The sequence below is a fragment of the Microcebus murinus genome, chromosome X (genome assembly GCF_040939455.1).
Source record: "Microcebus murinus isolate Inina chromosome X, M.murinus_Inina_mat1.0, whole genome shotgun sequence".
Taxonomy (NCBI): Eukaryota; Metazoa; Chordata; class Mammalia; order Primates; family Cheirogaleidae; genus Microcebus; species Microcebus murinus.
In genome coordinates, this window is record NC_134136.1 from 126509137 (window position 1) to 126532962 (window position 23826).

The 23826-nt window shown below is 43.4% G+C and overlaps 1 protein-coding gene across 11 annotated transcripts in view; it reads left to right on the top strand.

Moving 5' to 3' along the window:
- Window positions 1-20822: 20822 nt before the first annotated feature.
- The window catches only part of MTMR1 (myotubularin related protein 1), a 68033-nt gene continuing 65029 nt past the window's right edge, over window positions 20823-23826 (top strand). For 8 of the 11 annotated variants that reach the window (XM_020285181.2, XM_012753327.2, XM_020285182.2 and 5 more), the window contains exon 1: window positions 20825-21150. In XM_020285181.2, the coding sequence (XP_020140770.1) occupies window positions 20996-21150 (155 nt within the window). In that variant the 5' untranslated portion in view covers window positions 20825-20995. Of the gene's footprint in view, window positions 21151-23826 lie in introns of all 11 variants that reach the window. The other 3 variants (XM_075999539.1, XM_075999537.1, XM_075999538.1) reach the window with 2 other exon arrangements.

Sequence of the window (23826 nt, forward strand, 5' to 3'; positions counted from 1 at the left end):
CTTTTTGCCTCCTCTTTTGACATCTGAAAGACCCTTATCTTTTTAGACCAGACATTTGGCCCATCTGGATAACTCAGGATAATCTACCCACCTTAGGGTCAGCTCATTATCAACTTAATTCCATCTGTTACCTTATTTTTCCCTTGTAACATACTCACAGGTTCTGGGGATTGGAATGTGGATATCTTTGGAGGTCATTATGCTGCCTCCCACACTCCAGTCCCTTTAGCTTTGGGTGGTAGAGAAGCTTGCGAGGTGATAGGTCAAACACTGCTAGCCTCGCCCATTACAAGCTATATGATTACTTACAATTAGGTAAGTGACTAGTTCAATTCATTTGTTACATGTCAGACAAAATTTAAACTTAGAGTTGTCTTCAGTTTTACTCCCTTTTTCTATTCTTCTACTCAAAGCCAGACCATGTACTTCAACTCCCTTGGTCTTTAAATGTAAGAAAAGGAGCTATTAATTGGAGACATATGTGTCAGACACTGTACTATTTGGTCTCCCCACAACCTTATACAATTGACAATTATTTTTTGGTTATTTTACAGATGAGACTAAGGTTCAGAGCTAGAAATGTTTTTTATGTTTTTTAAGATCACTTCAACAAATGCTGTCTACATAACCCAGATCTGCACCAGGTGTTGAGGAAGCACAAATAGCAAAAACAGTAGCCTCCTTATAAGGAGCATCTAGCCTAGTGGGAAGACAGTCTAGTTAACCAGTAATTTCCATGCAGGGTGCTGCCTGCTATGATAGGGATCAAGGGCTTCTGGGCTAGGACAGGGAGTTGAGGGAACTTCTTGGAAATATTGTCAGAACAAAGTCTTCAAAGTTAAGTAAGCATGCAAGTCTGGTTTAACATATGCAAGTCAATCAGTGGGATATATCCGAATAACAGAATGAAAGATAAAAACCATATAATCATCTTGATGCAGAAAGAGCATTTGACAAAGTTCGACATATTTTTTTTTTTTTTTGAGACAAGGTCTCACTCTGTCACCCAGGCTAGAGTGCATTGATGTGATCATAGCTCACTGGAGCCTTGAACTCCTGGACTCAAGCCATCCTCCTGCCTCAGCCTCCCAAGTAGCTAGGACTACAGGTGCATGCCACCATGCCTGGATAATTTTTCTTAGTTTTTGTAGAGACATGTCTAGCTACGTTGCCCAGGCTAGTCTCCAACTCCTGGCCTCCCCAAGTGCTGGGATTATAGGTGTGAGACACTATGCTCAGCTCAACATTCTTTCTTGATAAAAAAAACTCTAAACCATTCAGGTAGAGAAGGAAATTTCCTCAACGTAGTAAAGGCCATTTATGAAAAACTCACAGCTAACATCATAATCAATGGGAAAAACCAGAAAACATTTCCTCTAAGGTATGACACAAGGGAAAGATGCCCACTCTTGCCACTTCTATTCAACATAGTACTGAAAGTATCAGCAAGAGCAATAAGACAAGAAAAATAAATAAAAGACATACATATCAGAAGGGAAGAAGTAAAATTATTTGGAGATGACATCTTATATGTAGGAAATCTCAAAAACTTCACAAAAAGACCGTTAGAACTAATAATTTGGTAAAGTTGCAGGATACAAGTCAACATATAAAAATCGTTTGTATTTCTGTACACAAATAACCTATCCAGAAAAGAAATCAAGAAAAAAATTCCATTTACAATAGCATCAAAAAGAATAAAATACTTAGGAATAAATTTAGCCAAAGAAATGAAAGAGTACATTGAAAACTATAGAACTCTAATGAAAGAAATTGAAGAAAACACAAATGGAAAAATACCCCATGCTTGTGGACTGGAAGAATTAATATTGTTGAAAATGCCCATATTACCCAAAGCAATATGCAGATTGAAAACAGTCCTTATCAAAATTCTGAAAATTCCAATGACATTCTTTAAAAAATAGAAAAAAACATTCTAAAATTTGTATGAAACCACAAAAGATCCACAATAGCCAAAGCAATTCTGAGAAATAAACAGTTTCTGATTTAAAATTATGAAGCTACAGTATTCAAAACAGCATGCTACTGGCATATAAACAGTCACATAGACCAATGGAACAGAATAGAGAGCCCAGAAATAAACTCCAATATATATGGTCAACTAATTTTTGACAAGGACACCAAGAGGAAACAATGAGGAAAGGATCAACTCTTCAACAAATGGTGCTGGGAAATCTGGATTTCTACATGCAAAATAATTAATTTGGATTCTTATCTCACACCATATACAAAAAATCAACACAAAATGGATAAAAGACCTAAACGTAAGACCTGAAACCATAAAACTCCTAGAAGAAAACATAGAGGAAAACCTCCTTGACGTTTGCCTTGGCAATGACTTTTTGGACATCACACCAAAAGCTCAGGCTACAAAACCAATAATAAATAGATAAGACTACATCAAACTAAAAACCTTCTGCACAGAAAAGGAAACAATCAACAAAATGAAAAGGCAACCTATGGGTTGGGAGAAAACATTTCAAACCATATATCTGATAAGGGGTTATTATCCAAAATATATAAATGACTGACATAACTCAATAGCAGAAAAACAACCCAATTGAAAACGTGGGCAAAACACCTGAATAGATATTTCTCCTAGGAAGACATATAAATGGCCAATGGGTATATGAAAAGGTGCTGAACATCACTAATCAGGGAAATTCAAATCGAAACCACAGTGAGATACTACCTTGCACCTAATAGGCTGGCTGCTACCAAAGAGACAAGAGACAACAAGTGTTGGCCAGGGTGTAGAGAAAAGGGAACCCTTGTATACTGTTTGTAGGGAATGTAAATTAGTATAGCCATTATGGAAAACAGTATGGACTTTTCTAAAGAAAAAATAGAACTACCATATTACCCAGCAATCCCCCTTCTGGATGTATCCCCAGAGGAAATGAAATCACCACCTTGTAAAGATATCTGCACTTCCATGTTCATTGTAGCATTATTCATAAGTGTCCATTGATGGACACTTCGGTTAGATAAAGGAACCACCCGAAGGAACCAACCAAATCCACCTTTATCCGGTGGATAAAGGAACTGTGGTGTGTATGTGTGTGTATATATATGTTAATATATACATATATATACAATGGAATATTATTCAGCTTCAAAAAAGAAGGAAATTTGCCACAACATAGATGAAACTGAAGAACATTTTGCTAAGTGAAATCAGCCAGACACGGAAAGAAAACTATTGCATATTCTCAGTTACATGTGGAATCTAAAAAAAGGTCAAATACACAAAATAAGACAGTGGTGGAGGTCTGGTGCAGTGGCTCACACCTGTAATACTAACACTCCAGGATGCCAAGGCAGGAAGATTGCTTGAGGTCAGGAGTTTGAGACCAGCCTGAGCAAGAACGAGACCTTGTCTCTATAAAATAGAAAAAAAATAGCCAGGTGTGCTGGCAAACATCTGTAGTGCCAGCTACTTGGGAGGCCGAGGCAGGAGGATTCCTTGGGCCCAGGAGTTTGAGGTTGCTGTGAGCTAGGATGATGCCACGACACTCACCCGGGCAACAGAGCAAGACTCTGTCTCAAACAAGCAAACAAAAAAACAGTGGTGATGGGGAGGAAATAGGGCAATGTAGGTTAAGTCAAAGGATGCAAAGTAGCAGATATGTAAGATAGAGAAGTCTAGAGATCTAATGCACAACATGAAGGCTATCGTTAATAATATCGTATTCAGGATTTTTGCTTAAAGAATGGATTAAGTGTTCTTGCCCCCCACACACAAAAATGGGTAACTATGTAAGATGATGGATATGTCAATTTGCTTAAATATAGTAACCGTTTTACTAATGTATATCATAACACCATGCTGTGCATCTTAAATATGTACAATACATTTTTAAAAGATTATATAAAAAGAAAAATGTTAAGTAGGAGCTCAGTCACATCTGTCATCAGGGAAATGTACAATCAAACCACAGTGAGATATTACCCACACCCATATATTGCAAACCTTTTAAAAGTCTGGCATTTCCAAGCATTGGCAAGATTGTGAGCCAATAGGAATTCTCATACACTGCTTTGGAGAACAGTTGGCATTATCTGATAAAATTGAAGTGACACCTACCTATGACCTAGCAATTTTACTCTTGGGCATGGAGATAGCCTTGAGAAATAAGAACTTCTGTGCACCAAAAGACAGGTACAAGAGTATTCACAACAGCATTGTTTAATATTAATAGCCAAAAACAACAGCAACCTGGAAACAGCTCAAATATCCATCTATAGTAGAACAGATAAATTGTAGCATATTCACACAATGATCAAACCACAGCTACACAACACAGTTGACTCTCATAAGCATGTTAATTAAAAGAAGCCAGGTACAAAATAATATATACTAATCCCCCTTTATCCTCCCAGGATACATTCCGAGACCCCCAGTGAGTGCCTGAAACCGCTGTTAGTTCTGTACCCTATGCATACTATATTTTTCTATACATGCCTACCTATGATAAAGTTGAATTTATAAATTAGATATGGTAAGAGATTGACAACAATAACAAGTAATCAAATAGAACAATTATAACAATATAATGTAATAAAGGTTATGTGGATGCGGTCTCTCTCCCTCTCCCTCTCCCTCTCCCTCTCCCTCTCCCTCTCCCTCTCCCTTTCCCTCTCCCTCTCCCTCTCCCTCTCCCTTTCCCTCTCCCTCTCCCTCTCCCTTTCCCTCTCCCTCTCCCTCCACCTCCCTATCTCAAAATACTGATATTTTCAGACCATAGCTGATTATGGGTAACGGGAAACCATGGAAAGCGAAACTTCAGGTAAGGGAGAGACTACCGTATATGGTATTATTCTTGTAAGTTCAGAATTCCTGTAAGTTCAGAAACAAACTAAACTCTTGTTTAGGGATGTATGGATGGTAAAACAATAAAGAAGAGCAAAGAACCACCACCATAGAAAGGAACAATATGAGCAGAAACATCTAGTACATTAAACGGGATGCAGTGTGTGTAGAACTCAAAGAAAGTTGGTATTCCCAGATTGTGATGTGCACGGGCCTGGAGGAAGGTGACCAAGGGTTAGGCAGGGGCCAGTCGTGGAGCATGCTGGGGGGCATGTGTTGAGGATGGATTTCAGGGCAGAAAGGCAAGGCAAGACCCATTTGAGGCTAATGTAGTTGACCAGATTGGGGTGGGGGGACTGAGCCTGGAGTAGAGATGGTTAGAGATGCTAATTGAAAAAGAATCAAAAGGAGTGTGTGACTGGGAAAAAGAGATGAGAAAAAAGCCGAAAATGGTACTGAGGTTGTCGATGAATGCAATTGGGTGGCATTTCCAGAAATAGGGAATATCAGCAGAGGAGCAAGTGGGGGCGGTATTAAGCCAGTTTGGGACATGCTGAATGTGAAGAGGACAGGTGTCCAAGATGTGGTTGAGTTTAGGCCTGAAGCTCACAGAAGAAGTCAGATAGAAATACAGAATTGGGGATAAAACTGTGGAAGGAGATGACATTGCTTGTGCAAGTAAGTGGCAAAAAGTGGCAAGCCTGACTCCAGATTGTAAAGGGCAAGTTGAGGAAGAGGAGACTTGGCATGAAACGGAGAAGGAAGGTCAGAGGAGTGCAGAAGCAAACAGTTACAGCATGGATGGTAAGAGAAAAGATTATTGCAAGGAGCAGGTGCTTAGCCTGGGGGATCTGGTGAATTAAGGATAAAAAAGTGTCCAGTCAATTTGGAAAGTGAAAAGTCCCTGGAGGACATTTGTGAGAGCTGTTCCATTGAGGCAGAAGCTAAAGAACAATGAATCAAAAGTGGCCAGGATTCTAGTAGCTAAGGGAGACACAAGGCAGGAGAGGTGCCCAGTTTGAGAAATTATTAAATATCACTTTGGCACCAGGACATGCTTTAGCATCACTGAGCTGCAAGGCAGCCTGCATTCCAGATCCCAGGACAGGGCCATGTTACAGTGAAGAGAAAACAAAGAAACTGTAAGAAGAATAGCCCCACCTTCTGCTGTCATCCATCCACTTACGTATAATAAGCCCTGTCTGCTTAAATGCCACTTGATGATGGAAGTCTTCCCCAAGGCCCCTCCCCTCAGTCCTTAGGGTCCACTGTGCTATGCTGCCCCAGGACCTCATATTTCCCCTGTCATTGCACTTGCCATACTTTGTTGAAATCATATATTGAATGTCTTTCTTCCTCGTTACGCTATAAGGTGTGTGAGGGCAAGGACCCTTTCTGTCTTGTTCTTGGCCATAGTGCCCAAGATGGTGCCTGGCACATGATAGGTGCACAATATATATTTATTTGAATGCATGAATGAGTGAATGATGGGTATACAAGTGTAGGTCACTCTTTCTAGAGGGTTGAATATAAAGACAGGCAAGAGATTGGATAATAACTATGGAGAAGTGAGACCAGGAGAATGGGCTTTTGAAAGGAAGAGACTTGCGTATGATCGTATATTGGGAGGAAGAAGCCAGTGGAGAGTGCAAGATCACGGAGAGGAAACAGAGCTGTTGCCTGATTGAACAAGGCCCCAGAGTGTGGAGGAGCCAAAGGAGACAGGCAGAGATGGATTTGCTTTGAACAACAAAAAGGACTTTTCTTCCTCAGCAACTAGAGAAGAGGAGGGTGGGTACAGATGAAGAAACATTTGTGGAGGGAATATTCACCCCTCCAAGATGTCCACATCCTAATCTCCACAACCTGTGAATGTGTGAGGGTACATAGCAAAAGGGAGTTAGGATTGCAGGTAGAATTAAGATTGCCGATCAATTGACTTTGACGAGAGGAAGGATCCTGGATTATTGAGGTAGGCTCACTATAACTGCAAGGGTCCTTAAAAGTGGAAGTGGGAGGCAGAAAGACAGTCAGGGTCTGAGCCATGTGAGAAAGACTAGGCTTGCCATGGCTGGCTTTGAAGATGGAGGAAGGGACCATGAGCTAAGGAATGCAGCAGCTTCTATAAATTGAAAACAGCAAGGAAACAGATTTTCCTCTGGAGCACCCAGAAAAAACACAGCCCTGCTGACACCATGAGAGTAGCCCAGTGAGACCCATGTCAGACTTCTGACCTGAAGAACTGAAAGATGATAAATTTATGTTGTTTAAGCAGCTATGTTGGTGGCGATTTGTTACAGCAGCCACTGGGAAGCAAGACAGGGGGGAAGGATAATGTGATTACCTCAATGTTCTTACACACCTGCACCACACCCTCAAAAGCAGAGGAAATTTGCTCTGTAGGAAATTTGCTTTGGCCCAGAGCAGAGGAGAGGAAAGAAGATTAAAACCCCCCGCAGAAGTGGTGCTCACCAGCAGAAGTTCAAGACCACCCTGAACAAGAGCGAGACCCCGTCTCTACTAAAAATAGAAAAATTAGCAGGGTGTGGTGTGTGCCTATAATCCCAGCTATTCGGGAGGCTGAGGCAGGAGAATCGCTTGAGCCCAAGAGTTTGAGGTTGCTGTGAGCTAGGCTGATGCCACGGCACTCTAGCCTGGGCAACAGAGTGAGACTCTGTCTCTAAATAAATAAATAAAATAATCCAAGTAAAAATGGGCAAAAGACTTGAACTGACACCACACCAAGGAAGACATACAGATGGTAAATAAGCATATAACAACATGCTCCACATTATATGTCATCAGGGAAATGCAAATTAAAACAACAAGGAAATACCACTACACACCTATTAGGATGACTAAGTCCAAAGTACTGACAACACCAAATTCCTGCTGAGGGTGTGAAGCAACAGAAACTCCTATCATTGCCAGTGGGAATATAAAATGGTACAGCCACTTTGGAAGGCAGTTGAGTTTCTTACAAAGCTAGATATAGTCTTACTACATGATACAGCAATCAGTCCTACACCTCGGCATTTATCCAAAAGAATTGAAAACTTATACCCAAGCGAAAACCTTCACACACATGTTTATGGCAGTTGTTACCTGTTTATAATATAGTTGCTATAAGTTGATAGCAATCAAGATGTTCTTGATAGGTGAATGTGTGAACAAAACTGTGGTACATCCAGACAATGCAGCATTATTCAGCACTAAAAAAAATGAGCTATCAAGCCATGAAAAGACATGGAGGAAACTTAAGTGCATGTTGTTCCATGAAAGAAGCAAATCTGGAAAGACTACACACTATGTTATTCCAGCCATATGACATTCTGGAAAAGGCAAAACTATGGAGACAGTAAAAAGATCAGTGGGTGCCAGGGGTTCAGGGACAGGTAGGGAGGGATGCATAAGTAGAGTACAGAATATTTTTAGGGCAGTAAAACTATCCCGTTTGATACTATAATGGTGAATACATGTCATTATCATTATGCATTTGTCAAAACCCATAGAATGTTAAACACAAAGAATGTAAACTATGGACTTGAGTTAATAATCATGTGTCAGTTGTGGTTCATCAATTGTTAAGTTGTGAGGCCAGGCGTGGTGGCTCACGCCTGTAATCCTAGAACTCTGGGAAGCTGAGACGGGAGGATGGCTCGAGGTCAGGAGTTTGAGACCAGCCTGAGCAAGAGCGAGACCCCACCTCTACTAAACATAGAAAGAAATTAACTGGACAACTAAAAATATATAGAAAAAATTAGCTAGGCATGGTGACGCATGCGTGTAGTCCCAGCTACTTGGGAGGCTGAGGCAGGAGAATCGCTTGAGCCCAGGAGTTTGAGGTTGCTGTGAACTAGGCTGATGCCATGGCACTCTAGCCTGGGCAACAGAGCGAGGCTCTGTCTCAAAAAAACCAAAAAATTGTAAGTCATGTACCACACTAATGCAAGATATTGATAATAAAGAAACAGGGTAGGGGGATGCTGTTAGGGGGTATATGAGAACTCTCTGTACCCTCTACTCAATTTTTCTGAAAACTAAAACTGCTGAAAGAAAAGTCTATTAATTTTTTAAAAGACACCCCAGGTAATTTTGTGCAGCTGGTCCAGTACCAAGTGCTTAGAAATGACTGTCTCAAGCAATATCTATCTACACATTGGTCAAATTGCATCCTTAAATAGATGTCATTGAAATAACTAATCACTGATTATGGAGTAAGCTTCTTTTGGAAAGCCTTGTTGTATTGATTGAGACTTTAGACAGAAGTATGCTTAAAATATATGGTTTTCTTTCTTTGCCCCTACACCTGTAGAAGCAGTGTCTGTAGGGGGAATTCAATCATCAAGTGGTATGTGGATTGGAAATAAGGAGAAATGAGATTAATTCTTTCAATCCAGCAAGCCCAGGAGTCTCTGCACCAGTTATCAATGTGTATGTCTCAGCTCTCAAGTCACCCTTCTTTAACTGCTCTGTGATAATGGAGATGGGGCTTTGTAAATATTTCTTACCAGCTGGGACAATTTGAATCCTTGTTGGCAGAGGACGCCAGAGAAACACCAGAGGAGAAAAGGGTTTTCTCTTCCAGGTTTTGCTGTGCCTCTCTTGCTTGCCTCCTTAAAAGCAAAGCTTGCTTTCTCTGGTGCTGGGCTCCTAAGAATGCTCTTTCTTTTGTGCTAGGCTTCTGCATGTATTAACCGTGTCTTTCTCTGTGTTGTGATGGTTTGACATCTGGGATCTTATTGACCCCAGCTTCTCCAGCTCTCAGTTTCTAAAGCATGTGGTGGGCAGCAGTGGCCAGTAGCCATCAGGGTCCCTTGGCATCTCTTCAGGCAGTTTCTAATGGAGTGCAGTGAGGCACCTCTCTGTGAATATCCTTCCCTGGCACCTTCTTGATCAACTTCACTGTGAGATCTGAGGGTAGTGACTCCCTGTGGATGGGTCCTTTTGGCACCCCAGAGGGCTGATTTCCAACAAATGCCATCAGCATAGGTACCTCAACAATTCTTTATCTTCCAATGAGCCATAGGATTCCAGCCCTGGGGAATGGGGGGCAGGAGGAGACTTTTCCTTGGTCACTCTATCTCAGCCCTAGGGGTAGTAGCCTTCCCCTCAATCTGCTACTGCTGTTTTCTTTAGAGTTCTCTTTACCTATTTCTAGTCAAACTGTTGTCATTCCAATCCCTTGTTAATAATTCTCCCTATTAAACTTTTCCTGTTCAAATGACTTTGTGGTTTTTGTCTCTTGATTGGATCCTGACTGATACCCTTCTACTAGGTCTCATAATCATTTTTAATAATCTTTTCTTTGGGTAATATTTGAGAGGGGGAAGTTGTGGTTTGCAGTAGAGACCACTCATCTATTACCAGAATGTGATACAAATCAAAAAAGAACTGAACAAAATTGTGGAACTTGACGAGCACCCATCTCCTGAATTAGAAACATTGCAAAACTGATTACAAATGATTAAAAGATGATTGGTATCTCTTCTACACTTGATTAACTGAAACCTGAATAATGGGATGCTGTCTGTACAGTCTATGTTTGTAATGGGCCAGCCTCCTATGTCCTAGAACTGAGTTTGAGCAGTTTAGAAAACTATCATCACCATGAGAAAAGAAACAGAAAATCTGTAGCTTTAATTTCTACTTCTTGCCATGTAATATCCAAAATCATTAAAGAAAAGAATTTCAGGTGACTTACAAAAATACAAACAAGATAAAAATAAATGAGTTAATCAGAGAAGCTGGAAAACAAAAGTAGGAACAATAGATGAGGTAATTATGTAGAATTCATGCTTCAAGATCCTATAGACTTACCAGAAATATGCCATATATTTGTCTCTGAAATTTTCAGCAAAGCACAGATGACACAATTGATTACATAATTCACGACATCCCTAAGATAAAAAATTAAATCAATTCCTCCAAGAAAAACATTTATTCCTAGTACTGAAACCAGAATGGCTTTCTATCATGGGTCACAGTCTTGGTGAATCCTCAATCACATTCACTAGATTTCCTGAAGTTCTGTTTCTGCCCAGTTAAAAACAAGTAATCGGCCGGGCGCGGTGGCTCACGCCTGTAATCCTAGCTCTCTGGGAGGCCGAGGCGGGCGGATTGCTCGAGGTCAGGAGTTCGAAACCAGCCTGAGCAAGAGCGAGACCCCGTCTCTACTATAAATAGAAAGAAATTAATTGGCCAACTAATATATATAGAAAAAATTAGCTGGGCATGGTGGCGAATGCCTGTAGTCCCAGCTACTTGGGAGGCTGAGGCAGGAGGATTGCTTGAGCCAGGAGTTTGAGGTTGCTGTGAGCTAGGCTGACACCACGGCACTCACTCTAGCCTGGGCAACAAAGCGAGACTCTGTCTCAAAAAAAAAAACAACAAGTAATCTATGTATGTCCAAGTCTAGTACAATGGCGTATATTAAGGACTCAATGATATTTACGTTAATGAGTGTATAAATTTCTATGTATTTCTATTAAAAATAAAAAGCTTACAGGGACAAAGTTCTTATAAAATAAGACCACGGTAATTGCAAGAAATTCAGAGAGATCCTGGAATTTAAATTTATTTTTGCAGTTTTACTTCTTTGAATTAGAACTTGCTTAAGACTTCATATTTTTATATTAGCATTAGTATTTTCTAGCACTCTATTCAAACTGAGGCACCTTGGTATAGTAGGAAGAACAACAAACACATAGTTGAAACATTGATTGTAGTCCCAGTGTGTGTGTGTGCAAGTGGTTTCCAACATTCATTCCAGCTCTAAAAGACACTAGCACATGAATGTCCTAGATCAGGAAGCAGAGACTGAATATGAGGGATCGGAGAACACATGACATATTAAGGAAGAGAAAGGGGATGAGGTAGCAGGAGAGAGCAGAAGAAGGAACTGGCCAAGGACATGGTGGCAAAGGGAGTCCAGCTATAGCCTGATCCCACCAGGGGCTCTGGAATGTGAATTTCATGATACACTTGGTTTTATTTTGAGGCAAGGGGGTAGGCTTTCATTCCCCCTGGTCAGTCATTGGCTGCAAGCTGCCCCAGTGTGGGGGTGCAGGAGTGGGTGTGTCTAACTTTCTTGCTAGATGGCTCCCATTTTGCCTTTCACCTCTGGGGGCAATCCTCCAGAGAAGGATTGGCAGACAACACTCACAGCAGCTGGAGGATGAGGCAAAGCCGATCAAGTGGATCTGCTCAGGGCCTCAACATTGTCCACGTCAACACGGAAAAGACTTTACTCTGTGCTGGTAAGTGATAAACCCATTTTTAGAGTTGCCATTAAATAATAATAGCTTACATTTGTGTCATGCTTACAATATATCAGGCACTGTTCTAAGTGCTTTACACATATTAAATTCATTTAATGGCCACGATAACCCTATGTTGGTTGCATTATTATTGTTACTAATAATCAGAGCCCATCTGATGTGAGTTTGCTCTCCTTGGCACACTTGTCTTTGCATTTCATATGCTTTCCTCAGGCAAACTCACACATTCTCATCAGAGCCAACTTCATGGTTGTCCAACCTGTGCACTCATGCAGAGTCCTGTGCTTAAAAGGGTTCCACTCCCAGTTTAATGCTCCCCTATCACCATCTTGAAATTTTTAACACTTTTGAACAAGGTGCCATGCGTTTGTCATTTTGCACTGGGGCCTGCACATTATGTAGCTAGCCAGTTCTGGTTCTTGAGTTTTACATATTTAGGTTGAAATCTGTAGCCCAGCCTTTATCCTGAACACCAGACCCATCTATCCAAACACCCCTGGGCATTTAATGGGCTCTTCCCCTTCAAATAACTTCTCTTTCTGGGTTTCTTATCTCAGGGCCTGGCACCATTTTCCACCCAGTCACCCAAGGCTAAGATTTATTCTGAAGATGACATTCTCTCTTCATTTGGCTTCCATGACAATCTCATCTCCTGGATCTCCTCCTATTTCTGACTCTCCTCAGCCCTTTGCAGACCACTATATCTCAGCCCTTTGCTTACATGTGGCTGCCTTAAGGGAGTTTATTTTGGGGGAATTTATGGAAGTGTTTGCTGAGTGAGGCAAAAAGTGTGTCTGAAACCTGCTTGGCAGGTTGAGGTGAGTGTGTCTCTGGAGCGTTTGGAGTGTGGGGTATCTGGACAGCAGTTTCTGTGTGAAGGAGAGCTTGACACTGCATCTGTAGAGCACCTGATGTAAGGATGAGGATATGATCATTTCAATATCAAAGAATGGGAGCTGGTGGATAGATGATGGGGAGTGGAGGCAAAAACCTCCTAAACCACCCTTGAACCCTGACAATAATTGAACCTATGGCTGAGAACTTTCCAGATAAATTCTGGAGGCAAAGTTAAGTAATCTATGGTGTTTTCTATGTTGTTTATTGTCTTAATTCATTTTCTATTGCTTATTACAGAATACCTGAAACTGGATAATTTATAAAGAAAAGAAATTTATTTCTTACAATCCTGGAAGCTAGGAAGTTCAAGGTCAAGAGTCCACATCTAGTGAGAGCCTTCTTTCTGATAGGGACTCTGCAGTGTCCCAAAGCAGTGAAGGACATCACATGGCAGGGGGGCTGAGTGTTCTTGCTCAGGTCTTTCTTTCTTCTCTTATAAAGCTACCAGTTCCACTTCCATGAGAACCCATTAATCTATTAACCCATTAATCCATGAATGGATTAATTCATTCATTAGGGTTCTGTCCTCATGGTACAATCACCTCTTAAAGTCCCCACCTTTCAATATTGCCACATTGAGGATTCAGTTTTCAACACATGAAATTTGGGAGACTCATTCAAACTAAACTTATCAAGGCATAGTTTTAATAATTTCATTAATTTATCTGTGCTTATTCAAAGTGTCATTCATCTTCACAAAAGGGCCTTTGGGACACTGTAATGGTTAATTTTGTATGTCAACTTGGCTAGGCCATGGTTCCCAGTTGTTTGGTCAAATATCAATCTAGATGTTGCTGTGAAGGCATTTTTTTAGATGAGTTTCTTAGCCCATTTTGTGCTGCTATGAAAGATTACCACAGACTGGGGAATTTATAATAAAACAGAAATGTATTGGCTTATCATTCTGGAGGGTGGCAAGTTCAAGATCAAGGGTTCTACATCTGACAAAGACCTTTGTACTGTGTCACCTCATGATAGAAGGCAGCAGGGCAAGAAAGAGAGACAAAAAGGGGCCAAACTTATCCTTTTATAAGGAACATAATCTCACAATAAGAACCCACCCCTGCAATAATGGCATTAATCCATTCAGGAGAGTGGAACCCTCATTACATAAACAGCCCTTAAAGGTCCCACCTCCCAACACTGTTGCATCTGGGATTAAGTTTCCAACACATGCTTTTTGGGGGACACATTCAAACCACAACAATGAGATTAACATTTAAATCAGTAGACTTTGAGTAAAGCAGACTATCCTCCATAATGTGGGTGGGCTTCATCCAGTCAGCAGAAGACCTTAAGAGAAAAGACTAAGGTCTCCTTAAGAGAAAGAACTTCTGCTCCAGATTGCCTTCAGACTCAGGACTGCATATCAACTCTTGCTGGAATTTCCAGACTGCTAGTCTTCCCTGCAGATTTCAGACTTGCCAGCCCCCACAATCAAATGAACCAATTTCTTAAAATATCCATCTCTCTCTCTCTCTCTCTCTCCCCCCCCCCGCTTTTTCTCTCTCCACACACATACAAAATTGGTTCTGTTTCTTTAGTGGAGTGGGCAGTACCCCCAAGAGGTCTATGCCCTAATCCCTAGAACCTGTGGAGGAGAGTCTTTTGAACTCCTCAAAGAAATGGATTTTTACATGTAATTCATTTAAGTGTCATGCAAGTTTACCCACAAAGATTGGCTCAAAGTCTTGCTCTTTTTTGTTGAAATTACAACCCCTCCAAATGATGGGAACATTTCTCTGCAGTATTGGTCACATGTAGTTCCATTGAGGATTAGAATTGTTCATTTGTAGCAAAATTGTGGTTTTTTGAAACTAATTTTACAAGGAATAATCAGGTCCACTTTCATTTGCTTAATTCCTTTACCAGAAACAATACCGGTGGTTTCAACCACAGTTCCCAAATCATGGAGCTGGAAGTTAAATTTCAAAAAGAATTTCTCTGTTTTCAAACGTTATGACAATGAACCAACTTTTTATTACCTCTCTCTCCTGAACTCTAGACCCCTGTCTACTGAACAACCAACTGTCTACTGAACATCTCCACTTGGATACTCATAGGTATCTCCTAAGGCCACTGTGCATTGTGGTACAGGTTGTGCAGTACACAAGGGAGTCACCTCTAAGGGGGACTGCTATGGTCTGAATGTCTCCCAAGATTCATGTGTTGAAACTTAATCCCCATTGTAGTGGTGTTAAGAGGTGGGGGTCTTTTGGGAAGTGGTGAAATTATGAGGGCTCATCCTCATGAATGGAATTCAATATCCTTATAAAAGGGCTTAAAAGGAGGAGTTTTCCCTTTTTTGTCCTCCCATCTTCTCCCTTTAAGGATGCAGCATTTGTTCTCACCAAAAGATGCAGCAACAATGTGCCATCTTGGAAGCAGAGACCAGGCCCTCAAAATCTGGAGCCTTAATCTTGCACTTCTCAGCCTCTAGAACTGTGAGAAATAAATACCTATTGTTTATAAATCACCCAGTCTGTGGTATTTTGTTTAGCAGCACAAATGGACTAAGACAGGGATCATTCACAATGAAGTCCTTATAGATTTCTAGCTCTATTATGGCAGTTTCTTGGCATATGGTGGTCAAAGATTGAGCTTTAACTAAGTTGGCATATTATGACAATTTTATGACAAACAGAAGTACAGCTTTGTGAGGAAAGGGTCTCATTTGCTAATGCACACAAAGGCACCATATATGCTGGGACTTGGGGTGGATAAAACTCAACACATCCAGAATGAATTCATCCTACTCACTCACCTCTGCCACCTACTGGTCATCCTGGATTCCTTATCTCACTGACTGATCTCTCCTTTTGCCCAGTTATCTAAATCTGAAACCTCAGTGCCAGGTCTGGCACATCTTGGCTGCTTCTCCTTCCCCACTTTGTGCCCAGGTTGTGCAGTGCATCAGTCACTGAGTCGTCTCCAAAGCCTGGCCCTCGTGCACCAGGTCTTCCTAACTGATCTTCCCACAGCCACTCTTGACCCTCAATCCATCCTCCATCATGCAACGCCTGGGATCTTTCTGGCGAGTAAATATGATCTGTTCTCCCCTCTCCAGGGTCTTGCTATGGCTCTTTGGCACCTCTAACAGGGTTTCCCAAAGAGTGGGCCTCAGACCATCTGTATCAGAATCACTTGAGGTACTTAATCAAATGTGGATTCTCAGCACCTGGCCTACCAGGCTACTGAATTTTCAGATTTTTTGTGGTGAAGCTTATGAATCTGCATATTAATGAGTGTCCCAAGTCATTTTTATGCATGTGATTTTGAAACCTACTACCTTTAACAGTATACTGCATAAATATTTCATAAACATGGCAGCATACACTCAAACATCTCCCACTCTCCCAGCAGGGACTATGGAGTGCAGAGGGGAGGGCAAACGAGGCTTTGACTATCCCCTGGTGAGCAAGAGGGAGGGCCTGAAACTTCATTCCTCACTTTCCTCCTAGCACACAACTCCAGCTCCAGGTGGCATTCAGAAGCCATGTGCTTGTCCCTTTAGAGTGATTTCTTGGAATGCAGAAATCAACCCAACAACTATAGAGAGACCTCCACATGGGCCTTGCAGGGCAGAAGGGGGTGGTGGGGACCATGTGTGTGTTGGGAGACAATTCTCCATGACTATTTCATTTTTATGCATGGTCATGGGCCTCTGAGCAAATGCATTTGCAGCTGAGTTAAGAAAGTTGGTATGAGGAGCCATTTGAGATGTCTCCCTTCCTGGAGCCAATCTAGGGTAGTAAAGGTGAATCACTGCAGAGAAGATCTGCTTGCATTTTAAGGTAATGAGTAATCACTCTCTCACGGGGGGAGAATAGGCAGGTCACTAGCAGCCCAATACAAGATCAGAGTTCCCTAAATTGGAGGTTCCTCCCCTGTGACGCACCCCATTGCACATGCAGATACTATCTGGCCCCCTTTTGGTCAAAAGACGTTACAGGGTCAGCTCACATTCAAGAAGAGAGGAAATGAATGCCACCTCTTGATGTAGGAGTGGCGGGGTTGCATTGCAAAGAATGTCACATCATCGAGACTTGGGTTCAGTCCAAGACATTGCTCTGGCTGCTGCTTTTGCTGTAATAAACCATCTTTGTTTCTGACCCAGGGACCTCATGTTTTCTGTCAGGGTGTCAGAGTATGGCAACTAGCTACAGTTTTAGCTTGCTACTAGGGTAAAATCTCAGACACATAACAGATTCTGACCTTACAATGTGGAATGGCTCCTTAGAGGGTGGCTATGATTTGTTCATGGATTCCCAGCTGAGTGGGGAAAGGAGTTGAGCAGGTGGGGGATCGAACCAGTCATCAAGAACAGTGCTTGGGTGCTCCTAGTGCTGCTCCCAAAACACCCCCAAACATAGTGGCTTAAAATGATAGTTTATTTATCAAAAATCTGTGGGTCAATTACATGATTCTCCAGCTTCACATGGTGTTAGCCAGGCCACTGGGATGGCTGGAAGGGGTGAAATGCCTCACTCAAATGGTTGGCAGTAAGGGCTGGCTGCTGGCCGTGCTGGCTGGGGAACTCAGCTGGGGCTGTTGGCTGTGAGCTTTGGTTCTCTTCTACATGGGCCTCTCCACATGGCTGCTTGGGCTTCCTCATAGCTTGGCAGCTGAGTTCCAAGAAGGAGTATTTCTGCAAGCCGAAGTGGAGTTGCAGATCCTTTAAGGCAGGCGTCCTCAAACTACGGCCCGCGGGCCACATTCGGGTGTTTTTGCCCATTTGTTTTTTTACTTCAAAAATAAGATATGTGCAGTGTGCATAGGAATTTGTTCATAGTTTTTTTTTTTTTTTAATTATAGTCCGGCCCTCGAATGGTCTGAGGGACAGTGAACTGGCCCCCTGTTTAAAAAATTTGAGGACCCCTGCTTTAAGCCCTAGCTTTGGCAATTACATGACATCACTTTCTGCCACATTCTATTGGTCAAAGAGGTTACAGGGCCAGTCCACATTCAAGGGGAAGGGAAATAGACTCCACTTCTTGACATGTGAGTAACAAGGTCATCTTGCAAAAAGGCATGTGAAATGTAGGATATTACTGCAGCTGTCTTTGGAAGCACAATCCACCACAGGTGTACTATATAGTAGTATTTCTCCAAGAGCAGTGACCATCAGAAGCACCTGGAGCGTTTGCCAAAAAGGCAGATTGGGGATGATTCTTGCATCTTAACCACTTTGGTACGGCACTCACTGGCCATGAAACCTTGCCCACAGCTGGCACTCATAGTCCACATGATAGTTTGTGTTGTGCATTGACGACGAATTCGTTTTGATCTTGTGTGATGAGGAAAGCTTTAAAGCACTGAAAGCTTGTTTTACTTTACAGGCAGCTTTATTTGTAATGTACATCAGAATAGGTAACATATATGTTTTCATTACATTCTTTTTAAATGTTCACAATTTTATTTTGATAAATGAAAAGTTAGAAAAGTCATATCATGGCTGTCAGCTAAAGTTGCTGTGCACATTCATCTGTGGCTATCGCAACACTGGTACCGAAGTGGCTAAACTTTGAGAACCACTGAACCACAGAACAAAGCCCAAACTTCTTAACCTAACATTCCAGACATTCCAGATCCTCACTTGTCTTGTCTGACTTTATGTTCCAGCAACACTAAATTTCTTTGAGTTCTCCTACACATAATAAGCTGTTTAACCTACTTCACACCTTTGTCCAAAACTGTGCCTTCTGCCTGCTATGACTTGACTTCTTCACCTCATCAAAGGCTTGCTCCTCCTTTAAGATGCAGCTTTATGTCACCTTTTCTAGGAGGTCTTCTTGACTTCCTCTTCTCCCATAGATTGGAGGAGTAGGTGTTCCCATAGCCTGTGCAATTTCTCCCCATAACAGCACTTACCAACTTGTAATATCATTGTTAATTTATCTGTTTCCTTCACTTGATTGTGAACATCTTAGGCAGGTATATGTCAGATTCATCTCTGTCCCCTAAATCCTAAGTGTGCTGATAGTGTCACAGTGAATTCCTCTTTGAAGAATATGGTACTTAAACTATATTTAAAATTGCACTGTTTTCTTTCTGAAAAATCTCAGGGCAGCTAGGATGCTTGCAGCTACTCATAACAAAATACCTGACTAAAAGTGGGTGTATTAGTTTGCTCAGGCTGCTATAACAAATACCATAGACTGAGGCTTAAAAAACAGCAATTTATTTCCTCACTCTTCTGGAAAGTCCAAGATTAAGGTTCTCTTCCTGGCTTGCAGATAGCCACCCTCTTGGCCATCTTTTCTCAGTGTGTGCATGTGAGAGCACGAGATCAAGCTCTCTAGTGGCCCTTCTTACAAGGGCATGAGTCCCATCAGACCAGGGCTCTACCCTTATTACCTAATTACCTCTTAATGCCCACCCCCCTCCAAATACCATAGCATTGGGAGTTAGGGCTTTAGCATATGAATTCAAGGAGGGACACATTCAGTCCATAACAATGGGTTAACCATTTGATTTAATAATTTTGGAAAACCAGAAGACTGCAGAAGGTGGTTTTCCAGTGTGTCTAGAGCTCTTCCTTTCCTTCCTCCCAGCCCTTCTCACCCTGTCATCTTTCAGCCCAGGGTCAGCCCCTCTTGGGTGTAAGATGGCTGCCAGGGCTCCAGGCATCATGTCTTCAAGGTGTGGTTTGAAGTTATTAAGCTGGTAGGGCAGGATGGGTCTGGGATGGGCACAAGTAACTGCCTGTCTTCAGGTCTGTCTTTTTTTTTTTTATTTCGGCATATTATGGGAGTACAGATTTTAAGGTTTCAATAAATGCCCATTCCCCCCTCCCCCCACAAGTCTGAGTCTCCAGCATGACCATCCCCCAGATGGTGCACATCTCACTCATTATGTATGTATATACCCGCCCCCCTCCCCCCTCCCACCTGCCCAATACCCTATTACTGTAGTACCTATGTGTCCACTTAGGTGTGCAGGTCTGTCTTTTAACTGGAAGTATACTATTTCCTTTATATGTCTTTAGCCAGCCTGGGTCATAGGACTCCTGTTCCTACCCAGAGCAATCACAAGCAAAGAGGCTGTCATGATTCCCAATTCCAACATAATCAAGGGTGAGCTGAGAAGGGAGAGCTGATGGCTATTGCAACCCAAACAAAATAAGCAAGGAAATAAATCCAGCCCAGGAAGCAAATGTCCTAAATACTTTAGCAGTGATTTCTAATCAAGAGAAGTTAAATATTACTCTTAACATCGACCAAGGCCAGAAGTTCTGAGGGCGGCATCAGAACACTTGGTTGCCCTACAGATGGCATGGAGGAGGGTTTGCGAATGTGTGGGTGGGGAGAGGGGAGTGGAGGCAAGAATAGGATGTGGAAGGATTGCTAAAATGCATGGGATTGCCAGTGCTTCACGATATTAAGACCAGGGGCACCCAGGGAGCCTGGGTTGTCCCTAACCTAAAACTTTCCTGGGAAGGACAATTGAGAGGGAAAATAATTTCTTTTTTTTTTTTTTTTTTTTTACTTTTTTTTTTTTTCTATTCTATGGTATTTTGTTAGGAAAATAATTTCTAATCCTTGAATTTCCACAAACGTTTTTGTACATCCCATATCTCTACAGTCAACCTGGTTTGACTATAGAGCAAGGCACGTTATGCATAATTTGTTTGGAGATTCCAAACCCCAGCGCCTTGGTACGTGCCCAGGTCGCCCAAGCAAGATGGCCTAGCCCCCAAATCTCAGGCTTTTCCGGCGGGCGCCTAGGTGGGGCGTGGCGGGCTGGGGGTACCCAGATCCCGCCCCGCGCGCCGTCCTCCACGCCCCCGCCCTCGGCCCCCACCCGCCCCGACCCCTGCTCGCGGGGCCTTGTGGGTAACTGGGGCCGCCAGGTGACAGCTAATGGCGGCGACCGCCTGAGGCGGGCGGCAAAACCGGGCTGTAGGAGTCGCGCGGTGGAATCTTCCCGGCCACCGCTCCCTTCCGGACTGTGGCTTCCCGGTGGCGGCAGGGCTCGGCGCGCCATGGACAGGCCGGCGGCGGCAACGGCGGCGACGGCGGCGGGCTGCGAGGGCGGAGGGGGCCCGAACTCGGGGCCGGCGGGCGGCAGGAGGCCTCCTAGGGCCGTGGGGGGCGCCACCGCCGGCTCCCGGCAGCCCAGCGTGGAGGCCCTGGACAGGTAAACAGGGCCCCGGCCGCCACGGCCTCCCGCGCCCCTACTCCCGAGGGCCTCGCGCGAGGCCTGGCCGCCCTCTCCCCGCACGCCGCGCATGGCCGGGCTGAAGTGGGGATAGGTGGCCCCTCCACCGTTTCCTCTGCCACCCTCCAGAAACCCGGCACCCCCTTCGGCTGGCAGCTGTCCTCCGACCTGCCTCGGGCCGCGCACCTGGCTCACTTCCGCCCTGTAAGCCCACCTCCTCTACCCCAAGAGGGGCTTCGGAGCTGTTAAACCACTTCCGTACCTCTTCCTACTGCCCTTGGCGACCCCTTGGCTGTCCTTGCCGGGGCCACGAATCCTCGGGGGGGGGGGGGGGGGAGAGGGAGGGGGAGGTTGGGGTGGAATTTCACCCCCGCTCTCTTCTTTTAGCATCACCTCGCCTCTTGTTGTTTTAAAACCCAAATCCCATTGCTACTGTTTGGGTTCTTTGATATTGAAGTTGGGAGTGGGGACTGGGGGACCGGACCCCGCGAGCATGGGACCTGGTGCAGATCAAGGCAAAGATACTCTGATTTGAAAAACTGGGATGGAAAACTTCCAAACTGCTCACGAGTCAAAAAACCAGAATCGTATTCTTTCAATACTTCACACTTTGAAGGAACCGGTTTATTTTCATGAACTCATAAGCAATCCTACTGCGTTAGAGGCAGTTGCAGAACTAAGAGAAATCAGTTAAAAGCATAAACTGACCATGTCCAACTGGGAAGGGCCACCCCATCCTCTGAGGACAAGGGATGGCTTACTCTATAGCCGGGACATCCAGTTTTCCCACGTCTTGGCCACTTACCAGACACTAGACTGTGCTTAGGCAACAGACACTGTTGTAATATAGCTCAGTCAGAGATGTTCATTCCTGCCTGTCTTAGTCATACCAGTGTGCTGAACATTTGGGAGTTTCCAAAAGCACAGGAACAACAAGAAACACTCCCTCACTTTGTTTCCACCTCAGTGTCATTACAACATATTTTAATAAATTAATCACCCAAGTGATTAGCTTCGCTGAAAACCAGTCACAGCTAAAACAGCACTTGGAATGGAGAGGATGTCACTCGTTTGCAGACACTCAACAACGTATGAGGTCTTGGTGATTCAGAGAATAATACAAGATGGCTTTTGCTGTCTGGCTTACCATCTAGTGGAGAATATGAACAACCCAAAAGTTGAAATTGAATGTGATAATTGCTAGGGTAGAGGTAGAACACAGAAGTACTGAGGATGGGGCATGCATCTGAATTACTGAAGAAGCTGAAGGAAACCAGAGTATGTCATCCCAAAATATGCCTTATAGTCTGGTTTACTTCAGAGCTTTTGAAGATCAGGAAAAGGCAGAGAAAGGTGATATTTGAGTAATGCCTCCAAGAGGTGAGGGATCCAGCCATACAGGTATCTTGGGAGAAGCATTCTAGGCAGAGGTCTGTGCAAAAGCTCTGGGGTGGGAGTGTGAGTGAAGTGTTCAAGGATCAGCAAGGAGACAAGGTGCCACTAGCAGGGAGGGAGAAGCAAGGGATGAGGTCAGAGAAGTCACAGGGACAGATGAGGGAGAGCCTTGGAGGCCATGGGTAGCCATTGGGGGCTTTGGAACAGAGGAGTGAGTAATCTGTTGTAGATTTCAGTAGGCTCTGCATGGGTGCTGTGTGGACAATAGAGGGGAAGGAGTTGAAGCAGAGAGACTAATAGGTAGGAGGCTATTGTTGTAGGATAAATGAGAGGATGGCAGCTTAGCCCAGAGGGTTGGAGTGGAGAAGGGGAAACATGGTCACATTTTAGATATAATTTGAAGACCTGCAGGGTAGAGCCAGTGGGGTGTCCTGAAGATTGGTTGTTGGGTATGAGAGAAGAAGCAGGGAGTATTCACAGGCATTTAGCTTGTGGAAAAAAGGTGTTGCTGAGATGGAGAAGTCTCTCCAAGTGGAGCAGGGTTAGGAAACAGCAGGCTCTTCACATTGGACATATCAAGTATGAGATGCCAATTATCTCCCAGAGCAGATGTCAAAGAGGCAGTAGGTTTATATAAGCCTGGAGTTCAGGTGTGGCATCTGGGCTGGAAACCTAAATTGTGGAGTCACTGGCACATAAATGTAGCTTAAATTCATGAGGCAGGTGGAGTACTCAGAAGAATGAAGAGGTCTGGAAAAGGGAATTGGACTAGAAGTAGGGCAGGGTGGATTTTCAAGATACTTAGCAGGTAAGGGAGATCCGACCTGGTGAGCATTCAAATGTGGGGAGAAGTAGTAGGTGAACTCTAAGGCAAATCCTGTCTTTTGGGCCTTCGGTGGCTGGATAACTGGCTGTGCTTTGCCCTGAGTTAAGTTGCAGGGTTGAGCTGCCAATGCTGGTATAGACAGTTTGAGTTGGTAGTGTCTCTGGGCCAGACTAGTGGAGATGTCTTATAGGAATGTCGGCATCAAACTTGGGAGAGTCCGGCTTGAAGAAATAGATCTGGGAGCCTCCAGTCTGCAAGTGGTTGCTGATGCTAGGAGTGTGGAGGGCAATTGCACAGACTACAAAGAAGAGAGACAGAGAGGAAGAGGAAACATGGCCTCTCTTCTCAGCTCTGGGATCTCGACAAGCTCTGATTCATGCTGTTCTTTGAAGAGTGACCCCTAGGGTGGAGCCTGGCTCTACTGGTGTGGCTTG